Source organism: Neofelis nebulosa, chromosome 2, assembly GCF_028018385.1.
Source record: "Neofelis nebulosa isolate mNeoNeb1 chromosome 2, mNeoNeb1.pri, whole genome shotgun sequence".
NCBI classification, from domain to species: Eukaryota; Metazoa; Chordata; class Mammalia; order Carnivora; family Felidae; genus Neofelis; species Neofelis nebulosa.
In genome coordinates, this window is record NC_080783.1 from 179,989,024 (window position 1) to 180,005,064 (window position 16,041).

Sequence of the window (16,041 nt, forward strand, 5' to 3'; positions counted from 1 at the left end):
ATCAATATTCATAGCTTCAGGTGTTCTGTATTTATGCTTTTGACTCCTGAATCGACCCTTCTTGCCACATTCACCACTCTTCTTGATCCAAGTCAACATCATCTCTCCTCTGGATTGTTGCAGTATGCTCATAATGGCAATAAGCTCTTCCTGCTTCTGTTCTTGAAGGAATTAGGAAGAAGGCAAGTGATCCCTTTAAAAGTAGATTAGATCTTGTAATTCTCTGCTTGAAAACCTTCAGTGTCTTCCTCTCACACTTGGAATAAAAGCCAGGGTCTTTTTAAGGGGCCCTGTGACCTGGCCCCAATTACCCCTCTGCCAGTCATATACTAGGCTTTTTGCAGTTTCTCAAACATATTAGCATATTCCTGCCCCAGGGCCTTAGCATTAACATTTCCTTCTGCTTAGCATGTCCCTTATCAAATATCCACCCAGCTTAGTCCTTCACTTCCTTTATCAGTAAAGTCTTACGTGAGGACCCTTTTTTAAAAAAGTAGTTAATACTCCCACACCATATTCCTATTAATTTGTGCATTTGTTTATTTATTACATGTCTCTGTACACTAGAATGTAAACTGTGAGAACAGAGAATTTGTTTTGTTTCTATTTCCCCAGCTCCTAGATAAATGTCTGACATAGTATGAGCTAAGAAGGTATTTAGGGAGTTAAGTATTAGTTGTGGTTAGAAACTAAGAGGTAGGAGTCTCTGCAAGGTCTTAATTCATTCCCCAAGAAGGACAGATTTGAAAGAGTTTTTTTGGTTTCTTTTTTGTCTTTAAGTTTTTATTTAAATTCCAGTTAACATACAGTGTAATGATAGTGTCAGGTGTAAAGTATAGTGATTCAGCACTTCCATACAACACTTGGTGCTCATCACAAGTGCTCTCCTTAATTTCCATCACCTATTTAACCCATCCTCCTACCCACTTCTCTTTTGGTAACGAGTTTGTTCTCTGTAGTTAAGCATCTGTTTCTTGCTTTGCCCCCCCCCCTTCTCCCCTTTGCTCATTTGTTTTGTTTCTTAAATTCTACATATGAGTGAAATCACATGGTATTTGTCTTTCTCTGACTTATTTCACTTAGCATAACTCTCGCTCCATCCATATCTTTGCAAATGGTGAAAGGATTTTTATACTACAAATCGAAATGACTATCGAACTGAATTTTCCTTTTTGCTTGTTGCCTTGGACAGATTATTTAATTCTTGAGATTTAGTTGCTTTGCCAGTAAAATGCGGAGTCATTAAATGATGGCTATATTTATTTTTAGTCTGGTAGGATTGTTGGTAAATTTGGGGTGAGAGAATCTTTTTGTCAGGAATTGCAGCCTATTGAAGATTGATCTGAGATAAAAATTTAAGCATTGCTGCAATTTCAGTATAAGGCACTAGAAATAATATTTTAAATTCAATGTGTATTTATTGTGTGTTTATAATTTTTCATTGTGTAATCAATATGGATAGAGCTGGTTTTGGATTCAGATATACATGAATTTAAATTCAGCATCTCCTACTTAATGTTGTATCCTTGTGAAAGTTACAAGCTGTATGAGCTTTTGTTTTCACATGTATAGAATGAAGATAATACCAATCTAATTGGATTATTAGGGGTATTAAAGTGACAAATTATATGTGAAAACACCTAGTATGGTGCCTAGCACATAACAGGCCCTTTGAAATTACTAAGTTTTTAAAAATTATTTCAAGAGTAGATTTATAAAGTATGACTAAAGTACTACGATAATTTTGTGTGTCAGAATTGTTCCCTTCGGAATAGTTGATTCAAGAGAGTATCCATTTATTCCCATGAGATTGACATTCATTGGAGTGATTTTGGAACTCAGCTTTTGAAATTGTCTTCCATATTTGCAGTTCATTCTTTTGAAATCCCCTATTTGAGGGTGGATTTTATTTTTTATAATAAAAAGACAAAGTTTGAAACTGGTTTTTGGGACAACATTGGAATAAGACTAAATAACAAGACTGACTTTTTTATCCTACATTGGATTCTAAAGACTATATTACATTATCATGTTGTTTGAAATTAGTGTATAATTGCCTATGGTGACTGTTTTGAAAAGGACAACTATCATTTTGGTATATAAGTACAGATTTGTTTATTAAAAATTTATTCCTTTAATGCCTATTTTTGTTACTTACATTTATGTCATCCAAATGTATAGTCAAAAATTTACTTCTCTGTTTTCTGAAAATATATTTTTTAACTTTTCAGCGCTCACCAGAATATACCAATTGCCGATATCTATGCAAACTTTGCTTAATTCACATTGAAAACATCCAGGGAGCTCATAAACATATAAAGGAGAAACGACATAAGAAAAATATTTTGGTGAGTTCTTTTTACAAAATATTTTATTTATATTTTGAATGGTAAAACTGTATCAGAGATTTATTTATGAAACCAAAAATGAGGCATTTGTCCAGTCTTATATTAGTAACTAAAATGATAGCATTAAAAACTGTGATTGACTTTATCTTAGGTGGTCAGGAGGTTCTTTTCAGAGAACAGTCTTTTCATCCTAAAGTATGTTGATTACTAAGTTTAAAACTGTCAGAGAGGGGCGCCTGGCTGTCTTATTTGGTAGAGCATGTGACTCTTGATCTCCAGGTTGTAAATCTGAGCCCCATGTTGGGTGTATAGATAACTTAAAAATAAAACCTGCATGAATGAATACATACATACTTACATACATACATAACTGTCAAGTACAGTCAGTCCACCTGATATTTATTGAGATTTTATGTGCTTGGTCTAGGCAGCAGTGAACAAGATAGTCGTGATTCCTACCCTCATAGTTTCTAAAGTATTGGTGAAGGCGTACACTGAAAAAGAATTTAAGTATAACGAGTTTTATTAAAGGGAGAAATGTGCTAAGGAAGTGTACAAGAATGTTTTACTTAGTCTGCAACAGAGACAGTTTATCTGAGAAAGTGTCATTTGAGTTGAACTTTGAAGTAGTTTAAAAGAAATGTGAATGGCACAGAGGAGTAAGCTGAGGGCATTTTACACAAAAAAGTATGAATAAAGTTCTCTAAGTTAGGAAATGATGTGGCATATTAGGAACTGAAAATGTCTAGTGTGACTGGGGCAAAGAGAGATAGGATGAAAATGATGTGAGGTGAAGGTAGAGAAGTCCAGACCATGCAGGGCTTTATGATGATTAGACTTTGGGAATTCATAATTTTTTAGTTAGTTATTTTTGTTTGAACATTTCGTAGACATAGATATGAATAGTGTTTTTAAAAATGATTAGTATTTTAGCTATTTAATTTTTTCTTTTCAAAGTTGTAATATTAATACTATGTAATCTACTTATGTCTCAGTCTCTGCTGGTGTATTTTCTCTGAGAAATACTCTTACCTGATCTTCCCAAAAAGTCTGGATTAGGTATTTCTGTGCTTGCATAGCAGCTTGATCAGAATGTATTGTGCATGTCTGCTTTCTCTCCTTTTCTTCTACACTTTCAATATCCAGTATTCTAGCAGGTAGGTTTAGTGCCTTATTTTTGTTTCTATATTGCTTAGGACAGTGTCTGACACATAGTAGGTGTTCAGTACATCTTTCTTGAAAAAATGAATGCATTGAAGAAAATCAGAAATTCGGAAAAGAAATTCAGATTTTATTAGCCTATTTTGATTTAATTAGAGCTTCATAAGACTTAATGGAACAGAGACAAAGTGGTAGTTTAGGAGATAATAACTGAGAAATTTCAAGAAATGTTGAATGATGCTACTCATTAATTCCAGGAACCTCAGGGAGTTCCAAACAAGAAACTTAAAAAGAAAGCCAATACACATTATGTACTTTATAAGGAAATGTTAGAACATTACAAAAAAGCAAACAAACCTTAAAAACAGTCGTACTGGACTTCTGCTTTTGTTGAAATTGGAATAAAAAGGACTAGATTTACCTCACTCTTGAAATAACCAAAGGGGAAAAAAGGATAAAAATAGCTAACAGTGGTTTTCAAGCAATGAAGGACAGGCAGTGAATGGAAAACAAATGAGGTGAACCCAATGATTACTCCAGTTTGATTTCCATACTGCATTATAGGGTGGGGAACCCAATGAACTCCCAGAGGTGAGATGAACTTTAGTCCAGGGAATCCAGGGTGGCCAGAGTTTGTAGGATAGAATAACAAAAAAGAGAAAGCTTTTTTGTTGAAGAAACAAAAAAGAGAAAGCTTTCTTGTTGAAGAAACAAAAAAGAGAAAGGGGTGCCCAGGTGGCTTAGTCGGTTAAGCATTCCACTTGGGTTTGGCTTTGGTCATGATCTCATAGTTTGCTAGTTCAAGCCCTGCTGACAGCACAGAGCCTGCTTAGGATTCTTTCCCCGTCTCTTTGCCCCTGCCCTGCTTGTGCTCTCTCTCTCTTTCTCTCAAAATAAATAAATAAACTTGAAAAAAAAGAAAAAAAAAAAAAAGAAAGAAATCCATAGGTGTAAAGACAGTCCCCTCAGAGTATTCAACACAGTACTGATTGGTACATGCATGTGAGAAAGCTGCCTAGAGCCAGGGAAAGAATCATCTGATGGAATTCAAACAGTGCTTGATGCTCACATAGGGCTTTGAATAGTAAGTACCTTGCCACTATCCAGACTGGAAAACCTTCATGGGCATTGGGTGGAGTATGCAGAAAGATTCTGTTTCAGGAGTGGGGAGTATATAACCCTAAACTAAATGCAGTCTGATCCTGACTAAAGTATTTAAAAGACAAGACCCAAAAGTACAGTTTCCAGTGTTTCAGACCAAAGGTTGAGAATGTTTATAGAAACACAGTATATCTATCACCACAAAAAAAGTTCACGTTGGCATTCAAAGATTATCAGGCATACAGTGAAGCAGGAGAACACAAACCATGATGAGGGGAAAAACTGATTAAATTGACTCGAGAATTAGCAGAGGAAGACATCAAGGTAGTTAACTATATTCCTGATATTCCAAAAATTAAATAGAGACTTGGAAGATATAAAAAAGATTACAATAGAATTTATAGTAATGAAAACTACAGGGTCTAAGATGAAAACTACACTGGGTAGGACTAATGGCAGATCAGACGTTGCAAAAGAAAAAGTGAACTTGAACATACGATAATGGAGGCCATCCAAAATGAAATAGAAAGAGGAAAAAACTTGAAAAAAAGAAATAAAAGGTCACCCTTGAGCTCTGGGATAATTGATAATTTGTGTGCCAGTACACATATTCCAGAACACTGAAGAAGAGTATGGCTTCCTAATTGAGTCCATGAGGCCTATGTTATTCTGATACCAAAACCAGAAAAAGACATTACAATAAAAGAAAACTTAAGCCCTATATCCCTCATGAATATAAATGCAAAAATTCTAAACATTATTTTAGCAAGTTGAATCTAAGAATAATTTTAAGGAAGAAATATATTATGACCAAGTGGGGCTTTATTCCAAGAGTGCAGTTTTGGTTTAGAAAACCAATGAATGTAATTTATCATATTAACAAACCAAAAAAACTATTTGATCATTTCAGTAGATGCTGAAAAAGCATTTAAAAAAGTTCTTATAAAAAGTCTCAGCAAGGGGCTCCTGGGTGACTCAGTCGGTTAAGCGTCCAACTCTTGATCTCGACTCAGGTCTCAAGTTGATGAGTTCAAGCCCTGCATCAGGCTCTGCAAAGCTAGGAATAGAAGAGAACTTCCTCAATGTGATAAAGAACATCTATGAAAAACATACAGCTAATATCATACTTAATGGTGAAAGACTGAACACTCACTGTCTCCCTAAGATTAGGAGAAAAGATAGATACGAAAATGGTATAGCTTGGGGCGCCTGCGTGGCTCTCAGTTAAGTGTCTGACTTCAGCTCAGGTCATGATCTCACAGTCTATGAGCTCAAGCCCCGTGTCGGGCTCTGTGCTGACAGCTCAGAGCCTGGAGCCTGCTTCAGATTCTGTGTCTCCCTCTCTCTCTGCCCCTCCCCTGACCATGCTCTGTCTCACTCTGTCTCAAAAATAAATAAAAACATTAAAAAAAAATGGTATAGCTCTTGTGAAAATAGTATTGTGTTTCCTCAAGAAATTAAAGGTAGAATTACTGGGGTACCTGGGTGTCTCAGTCAAGCATCTGACTTCGGCTCAGGGTCATGATCTCATGGTTCATGAGTTTGAGCCCTGCATTGGGCTCTGTGCTGGCAAATCAGTCTGGAGCCTGCTTCAGATTCTGTGTCTCCCTCTCTTTCTCTGCCCCTCCCCTGCTTGTGCTCTCTCCCTCTCAAAAATAAATAAATAAACATTAAAAAAAAAAAAAAAGAATTACCATATGATCCAGCAGTTACACTTCTGAGTGTATGCTTGGAAGAACTGAAAGCAGGGTCTTGAAGAAATATTTGTACACCTGTGTTCATAGTGCATCATTCATAATGACTAAAACATAGAAGCCACCCAAGTGTCCATCTGTAGATGAATGGGTCAGCAAAATGTTATATAAACATACAATGGGTGATAAAAAGGAAGGAAATTCTGATATACTATAACATGGATGAATCTTGAGGACATTATGGTAAATAAAGTAAGCCAGTAACAAAAAGACAAATACTATATGAATTCATTTACCTGAGATATTTAGAATAGACAAAATCATAGAGAAAGTAGAATGGTGGTTGCCAGAACCTTGCAGAGATGAGGGAATGGGGAGTTATCATGAATGGATATAGATTATCAGTTTTGTAAGATGGAAAGTCTGTGGATGGATGATAGTGATGGTTGTACAGTATGAATTTACTTAATGTCACTGAAATGTACCCTAAACAGTTAAGATAGTGAAATTTATGTGGTGTATATTTTATGACATTAAAAAAATTGGAGAAGAAAGAAGATAATGTTCACTCTTAACACTTTTATTCAATATTGTATTAGAGGTTCTAAAAGAAATAGCAAAACTGTATTTATAGACAATATAATTGTTTATGTAGAATATTTAGTGAAATCTAGAAGTTAAAAAAAAAACCCTATTTAAAATAGCATCAAAATATGCAAAGCTTGTGTACAGAAAACTATAAAACATTCCTGAGAGAAATCAAAGAGCTAAATAAATGGAGAAATCGTCTTGTTTGGGTGTTAGAAGAATTAATATTATTGTCAGTTCTTTCTAAACTGATGAATAGATTCAACATAATCCCAGCCAAAATCCTGATTTGAAAAACTGATTTTAAAATTCATATGAGAACACAAAGGCTCTATCTAGAAGATCCAAAACAACCTTGAAAGAGAACAAAGGTGGAGGACTAATACACTTTATTTCCAGACTTAACAAAGCCACAATAATCAAGACAGTGTGGTACTGGATCAAGTGGACTAATAGATCAGTGGAACAGAATGGTGAGTCTAGAAATAGGCCCACACATGTGTGAACAACTGATTTTTGACGTTCAAAAGCAATTCAGTGGAGAAATGATAGTCTTCTAAATGTATGGCTCTAGAATAATTAGATCCATAATTTGTACTGTATAAAAAAATTACTCAAAATGAATAACAGACCTAAATGTAAAACCTAAAAGCATAAAATTTCCAGAAGAAACTATAGGAAAAAATGTTTATAACCTTGGGTTAGTCACAATTTTAAAAAATATGACACTAAAGGACACAAAAAATTGATGAGACTTCCTCAAAATTGCAAACTTCAGTTCCTTGGAAGATACTATTCAAAAAATGATGATATTAGCTACAAACTGGGAGAAAATACTTGCAAATCATGTATCTGGCAATAATTTATATGTAGAAGGTAGAAACAACTTTGAAAGCTCACTAATAAGCATAATGAGCACTGAGAAATGTATAAAATTGTTGAATCATTATATTGTGTATCTGAAACTAATACAACATTGTATGTTAATTATACTTCAATAAAAAAATTAAAAACCTCAGTAATAAACAGTCCAATAAAAGTATGGGCAGAAGATTGGAGTTGACACTTCATTACAAAAGATATACAGATATCAAACACATGAAAAGATGTTCAACGTTCTGTATCTTTACATTAGGGAAATCAATACAAGAATAGCTAAAAATAAAAAAAAAAAAACTGTACCAAGGTTTGTCAAGGATGTGGACACCGAACTGTAAGTCACAAACAGTACTGATGGAAATGTAAAGTAGTACTTGCACTTTTTAAAAACTTTTAGTTATTTTCAGTAATTTTTTAATTGAGATATAATTGAGATTTAATTGAGATACATAGTTTTAGGTTGACAGCATAATGATTCACTATACGTTTTGCAAAATGATCACAATAAGTCTGGTTGTACAGCACCACACATAATAAATTTTTTGTCTTGAGGTGAGAACTTTTAAGATTGACTCTCTTAGCAACTTTCAAATATACAATGCATTATTACTAATTGTGGTCACCATGCTGTACATTACATTCCTAAGATTTATTTATTTTATAACTGAAAGTTTGTACCATCTAATCACTTTCACCCATCTTGCTCATCCCGACCAATCAGTTCTCTGTATTTATGAGTTCAGTTTGTGTGTTTTAGATTCCACGTATAAGTGAGATCATGTAGCATTTCTTTCTCTGTCTTATTTCACTTAACATAATGACCTCAGCATCCATCCCTGTTATAAATGTCTTTCTTTTTTTGGCGGAGTAATTTCTGTTGTATATATACACACATACACAATGGGAAGTATATATCTATATCTGTCTATCACATTTTTTATTCATCCATTCATGGGTACTTAGGTTGTTTCCATGTATTGGCTATTAGAAGTAATGCTGCAGTGAACATGAGGAGGTACAATATCTTTTTGAGTTAGTGTTTTTGTTTCCTTTGGGTAAGTACCCAGAAGTGGAATTGTTGGATCATGTGGTAGTACATCCACTTTTGAAAACACTTCAGCAGTTTGAAAGAAGTTAAACATACACCTAATACACTATCAGCTATTCTATTACTATGTATTTACCCAGTAGAAGTGAAAGCATATGTCTGTACGAATACTTGTATACTAATGTTCATGGCAGCTTTATATGCAATTATTAGCCAAAAAATACAGAGAAGCCAAATGTACATGAGTAGGTAGGTGAAAGGATATACAAATTGTGGTATATATTCATACCATGTTATTGTTTGGCATAAAAAGGAATGATCTGTTGATATATACAACACAGATGAATCTTAACATAATTAACATGAGTGAAAGAAGCCAGATAAAAATGAGTATGTATTGTGTGATTCCATTTATGTAAAACTCTAGAAAATGCAAACTAAACTGTAGTTGTCAAAAGCAGGTCATTGGTTGCCCAAGTATGTGTGTAAAGGGGTGGGAGAGTGGTCACAAAGGGATATGAAGGAATTTTTATGTGTGATTGAAACATTTATTACGTTGACTACAGTGATGGTTTTATGGTGGTATATGTATGTCAGATATCAGCCAAATTGTAAACTTTATATTTGTGCTGTTTATGTCAATTATATTTCAGTAAAGTACTTTTTATAAAAGCAGTCAAAAAGAAAAGGTGGGGTCACCCATAAAGGTGTATCTAACAATATCTTAGCACAATATCTTAACAATATCTAACAATACTAAGCACAGAATATATTGATGGATAAAAGAAGTGAGTTAACCTCTAAAAGACCCTCAGTAAAGGAAGTTCTAAAGGCTGTATTTTAGACTAAAAATGATCTTTGAGGAAATAAGAGAGTTGGAAGAAGGATTGGAGAGTTAAAGATACATCGGTTGAATAAAATGACAGTAACAACAACAACAACAACAACAACAACAACAACAGCATTCAGTTTGTCATGGAGAAAAATGCAGGCTAGTACTAAAATACTAACAATAGGGGCGCCTGGGTGGCGCAGTCGGTTGGGCTTCCGACTTCAGCCAGGTCACGATCTCGCGGTCCGTGAGTTCGAGCCCCGCGTCAGGCTCTGGGCTGATAGCTCGGAGCCTGGAGCCTGTTTCCGATTCTGTGTCTCCCTCTCTCTCTGCCCCTCCCCCGTTCATGCTCTGTCTCTCTCTGTCCCAAAAATAAATAAAAAACGTTGAAAAAAAAAAAATTTAAAAATAAAATACTAACAATAATAGGCTGTAAATTTCGAGAGGGTTATCCAAATTAAAACTTTCAAAAGATTTTCTGGTTTGGAGGAGAATAAAAGATACTGGTTTGTTTTAGATATTGTTAGGTTAAGTATCCATGTTGAAATACCTAGGGTATACATTTTATAAGTAGCAAAAAAGTATAACCTCTGAACTATTAGAGGTAGAAAGATTGAATAAGATAATGAAAAACCCTCCATCCCAAAGAATGGGCAGACTTGGGGTAGGGCACAAGGCTTGATGGTGTCAGGAAAAACAGATTAAAAAGCTCAATCATACTAATTTTATGCATATCCAAAAAGATAATTGAACTATATTTTCCAGTAAAAAGACTAATATAGATTTTTTTTTTTAATTTATAAAGAATTTATTGTGTACCTTCAGCTTCTGCTTTAGGTACTGCTGCTACGGAAATGTAAAAAGAAGTACAGCTCCATAACCTGTGAACATAAGGAGTTTGTGGGCATATAAGCAAATGGTTGATTGAGAAAGAATGTGGTTAAGTATCATAGTAGATGGTTTTTAGAATATGGTATGACAGCAGATTGGGACTTATGTAACAGTTTGTGTAGTGAGTCAGAAAAGGTGAATAGAGAATATGATCCTGGTTCTTAATAATGTTAGCCAAATGTAGAAATGAGAATGTATCTTTATGGAAGAGAAACCATCACGTGGAGGGTTGGTTTGAGGCAAGAAATGGCAGAGTGTGTTCAGGCAACAACTAGTAGTTTAGCATAACTGAAGCACACAAAGGAGAGGATGAAATATATGGATAATTGGACAGCTAGGCAAAAGCCTGATCATGAATGAATATGTATACTTACACTGTTTGAATTTTATTTTGAGGTTTATGGAGCTTAATGACATGTATTTTGCAAACTCACTCTTTCATACTTAAGTGTGAAAGAATCTTTTGAACCACTTGACACCTGTCAGAATGGCTAACATTAACAATTCAGGCAACAACAGATGTTGGCGAGGATGCGGAGAAAGAGGATCTCTTTTGCATTGTTGGTGGGAATGCAAGCTGGTGCGGCCACCTTGGAAAACAGTATGGAGGTTCCTCAAAAAAATCAAAATAGAACTACCCTACGACCCAGCAATTGCACTACTAGGTATTTATCCAAGGGATACAGGTGTGCTGTTTTGAAGGGACACATGCACCCCCATGTTTATAGCAGCACTGTCAACCATAGCCAAAGTATGGAAAGAGCCCAACTGTCCCTCGATGGATGAATGGATAAAGAAGATGTGGTATATATATACAATGGAGTATTACTCTGCAATCAAAAAGAATGAAATCTTGCCATTTGCAACTACATGGATAGAACTGGAGGGTATTAGGCTAAGTGAAATTAGAGAAATACAAACATCATATGACTTCACTCATATGAGGACTTTAAGGGACAAAACAGATGAACATAAGGGAAGGGAAGCAAAAATAATATAAAAACAGGGAGGGGGACAAAACAGAAGAGACTCATAAATATGGAGAACAAACTGAGGGTTACTGGAGGGGTTGTGGGAGGGGGGATGGGCTAAATGGGTAAGGGGCACTAAGGAATCTACTCCTGAAATCATTGTTGCACTATATACTAACTAATTTGGAAGTAAATGAAAAAAAAAAAAAAAAACTTTTGAAAGGTCTAGGTTTGGGGAGACCAGTTAGTCTCTCATGATAATCCAGTTAGGCAATGATGAACATTTGATAAGAAGGAGTAGATAGAATGGAGTTGAGGTTAGAACTTCAAGAGATTTAGGATGTAAAATTGTGGAGGTGGAGGCCTAGGATGTCTAGAGTGATCATAAGGTATTTCATTTGAGGTGTTATTATAGGCTGTGGTGCCATTTACTCAGGAAATACAAAAAAAAAGTTTTTGAATATACTGAATTTGAAACACTTGCAGGGTATTTCAATTAGAGATGTCCACCAATAAGTTGAATCTAATGATCTGGAATTTATAATAGGAGCTACAAATTCAGATTTGGTAATCTTTAGCATATTGAAATCATGGGTGTGGGTGAGATAACCCAAAGGAACCAGGAGAGAAGATCAAAGAATACAAATGTTTAAGGGACTAGTAGAAGAAGAGCAACCAATAGACTGGAGAATGATCAGGAAAATAGGAAGAATAGAGACAGAAAGTAAAGACCTGGAGGCCCAATAGCACATATAGTATTTTATGGCTGGTAACTATTTAACTATGGATATTGCCTAAAATTTTAGCAGAAGTAGGAGGAATGGTTGGAGGAGGGCTTAAAAAGGCAAGCTGAAACTAAATTGCTGTCAATTCCTTATTAAAAGGATGGGGCATTATCTTATTGGTGCCCTTGAAGGTGTTTTGTTTTTTTTGTGTGTGCCATTGAAGGTTTTAAAAAATTTTTTATTGCAGTAAAATATATATGACATAAAATTTATTATTTTTTCCATTTTTAAGTGTACAGTTCAGTGACATTAAGTACATTCACATGATTGTACAACCATCTGCACTATGCATCTGTAGAACTTTTTATCATCCCATATTAAAACTCTGTACCCTTGGGGCGCCTGGGTGGCGCAGTCGGTTAAGCGTCCGACTTCAGCCAGGTCACGATCTCGCGGTCCATGAGTTCGAGCCCCGCGTCAGGCTCTGGGCCGATGGCTCGGAGCCTGGAGCCTGTTTCCGATTCTGTGTCTCCCTCTCTCTCTGTCCCTCCCCCGTTCAGCTCTGTCTCTCTCTGTCCCAAAAATAAATAAAAAACGTTGAAAAAAAAAATTAAAAAAATAAAATAAAATAAAACTCTGTACCCATTATACAGTAACTCCTCATTCCCCTCTTCCCTTTGCCCCTGGTTTTGTCTCTGTGTACTTGGCTAGCTATTGTAGGTACCTCATATAAGTGGAATCCTACAATGTTTGTCCTTTTCTGCAAATTTCACTTAGTATTTTATCTTAAAGGTTCAACCATAATGTAGTATGTATTAGATTTCCTTCCTGTTAATGTTGAATAGTAGTCCATAGTACCATGTTTTGTGTATCCATTCATCCATCCATTTATTCATATTTGGGTCATTTCTACTTTTTGGGTATTGTGAATGATACTGGTATGAACATTGGTAGAGGAAATACTTGTTCGAATCCCTACTTTCATTTCATTTGTGTATATACCCAGAAGTGGAATTGCTGGATCAAATGGTAAATACATGTTAAATTTTTTGAGGAACTGCCATACTATTTTCTGCAGTGACTACACCATTTTAGATTCCTACAAGCAATGCCCAAGGGTTCAATTTCTCTATATTCACAAAACTTTTGTTTTTTTCTGTTTTGTAATAGTTATCTTACTGTATGTGAATTGATATTTCGTTGTCCTTTTTATTTCCATTTTCCTAATGATTACTGAGGTTGAACACCTTTTTGTGTACTTACTGCCCATTTGTATATCTTCTTTGGAGAAATGTCTATTCAAGTCCTTTGACCACTTTTGAATTGGGTTTCTTGTTGTTAAGTTTTAGGAGGTCTTTATATGTTCTGGATATTAATCCCTTATCATATATGTGATTTGCAAATATTTTCTCCTATTCTGTGGGTTGCCTTTTACTCTGTTAATTGTGTTGTTTGATGCACTGAAGTTTGATTTTCATAAATTCCAATTTGTCTAATTTTTCTTTTTTTGTCTGTGTGTTTTTTTATGTTTCATATCCAATAAATCATTGCCATATCTAGTGTCATGAAACTTTTCTGTTTTCTTCTAAGAGTTTTATAATTTTTCTCTTACATTTAGGTCTTTGATCCATTTTGAGCTAATTTTTGTATATTGATATAAGATAAGGGTCTATACTGCATATGGATGTCCAGTTTTCCTAGCATGATTTGTTGAAAAGCCAGTCCATTTGCCATTGGACAGTCTTGACACCCTTATTAAAAATCATTTGGCTATATATATGAGTATCTATTTCTGGGCTATGTGTTTTATTCTGTTGACCTATACATCTGTCTTTATACCAGTACCATACTGTCTTGGTTACTGTGACTCTTAGGGTAAGTTTCAAAGTCAGGAAATGTGGATTCTGTAACTTCGTTGTTCTTTTTAAAGATTATTTTGGCTGTTTAGGGTCCCTTGAGATGCTATGTGAATTTTAGGATTAATTTTCCTATTTTTGCAAAAAAAATCAATCCCATTTTAACGGGATTGTATTGAATCTGTAGATTACTTTGAGTAGTATTGACATCATCTTAACAATATTAAGCCTGCCAGTCCATGAACATGGGATGTCTTTCTGTTTATTCATGTCTTATATTTCTTTAAGTGTTTTATTGTTTTCAGTGTACAAAGTCATTCATCTCTTTGGTTAAGTTAATTTCTAAGTATTTTATTCTTTTTGAGGCTATTTTATTATTATTTGTTTTAAATTTATTTTGAGAGAGAGAGTGGGGTGGGGGGAGTAGAGAGAGAGAATCCCCAGTAGGCTCCACAGTCAGTGTGGAGCCCAGCGTGGGGCTCAGTCTCATGATCATGAGATCAAGACCTGAGCCTAAGTCAAGAGTTTGATGCTTAACCAGCTGAGACACCCAAGTGTTCCTTAGTGTATAGAAATGCAACTGATTTTTGCATGTTGATTTGTATTCTACTTTACTGAATTTGTTCATTAGTTCTAACAGTTTTTTTTAATGGCATCTTTAGGGTTTTTTACATATTAGCTTGTTATCTATTAATAGAGATAATTTTATTTCTTCCATTCCAAGTTAGTTGCCTATTATTTCTTTTTCTTGCCTAATTCCTCTGGCTAGTACTTCTAATAATATGTTGAATAGAAGTGGTAAAAATGGGCATTCTTTTTTTTTTTTTTTAATGTTTATTTTTGAGAGGGAGTGCGAGCAGGGGAGGAGCAGAGAGAGAGAGGGACTGAGTATCTGAACTGGGCTCTGCACTGTCAGCAGTGAGCCCAGTGTGGGGCTCTAACTCATGAACCATGAGATCATGACCTGAGCTGAAGTCGGATGCTGAATCAACTGAGCAACCTAGACACCCCGAAAATTGGCATTCTTGACTTGTTCCTGATCTTAGAGAAAAAGCTTTTAGTCTTTAACCACTGAGTTTAATGTTAGCTGTGAGTTTTTGTATAGGTCTTTATTATGTTGAGGTCATTTCCTTTTATTCCTAGTTTGGTGAGTGCTTTTGTTTTTGTTTTTGTTTTTTTTAACCACAAAAGGGTGAATTTTGTTAAATGCTTTTTCTGTATCAAGGTATTCAAGTCATTTTTTTTTCTTTCATTTATTAAGATGGTGATTATGTTGATTGACTATTGTATGTTGAACTCTTCTTACATTACAGGAATAAATTGCACTTGGTCATGCTATATAATCTATTTAATATTTTGCTGCATTTGGTTTGCTAGTATTCTGTTGAGGATTTACTGAAAGTTTTGAAGTAGGAGACTAACTGGTAGATGTAAGGGGAATGGGATGAATGGCCAGAGAGTGGAAATAGATGACTTGTTAGCAAGTCAACTTCTTGGGCATGTTTTCTCTCTCTCCCTCTCTCTCCCTGTCTCTCTCTCTCTCTCTATACACACACACACACACACACACACACACACACACACACACACCATATATACATATATTTTAATGTTTACTGATATTTGAGAGAGACAGAGCATGAACAGGGGAGGAGCAGAGAGATAGGGAGACACAGAATCAGAAACAGGCTCCAGGCTCTGAGCTGGCAGCACAGAGCCCGACGCGGGGCTCGAACCCACAAACTGCGAGATCATGACCTGAGCCAAAGTCGGACGCTTAACTGACTGAGCCACCCTGGTGCCCCGGGCATGTTTTCTTAGACTAAACTAATTCTTTCCAGAACTTACCAGATATCACCAGAAACACCACCATTTGTTTACCCAGTTGCTTTGGACAAGCACTTTTGAATCATCTTTGATTTGTCTCTCTCATCTACATCCCACATT

General features: G+C 35.3%; 1 protein-coding gene across 15 annotated transcripts in view; it reads left to right on the forward strand.

Annotated features, from left to right (window-relative positions):
* TUT4 (terminal uridylyl transferase 4) overlaps positions 1-16,041 on the forward strand; it is a 136,956-nt gene that overhangs the window by 40,822 nt on the left and 80,093 nt on the right. For all 15 annotated transcript variants that reach the window (XM_058717378.1, XM_058717382.1, XM_058717373.1 and 12 more), the window contains one exon: positions 2,232-2,348. In XM_058717378.1, coding sequence (XP_058573361.1) covers positions 2,232-2,348 — 117 coding nt within the window. The remainder of the gene's footprint in view (positions 1-2,231; positions 2,349-16,041) is intronic.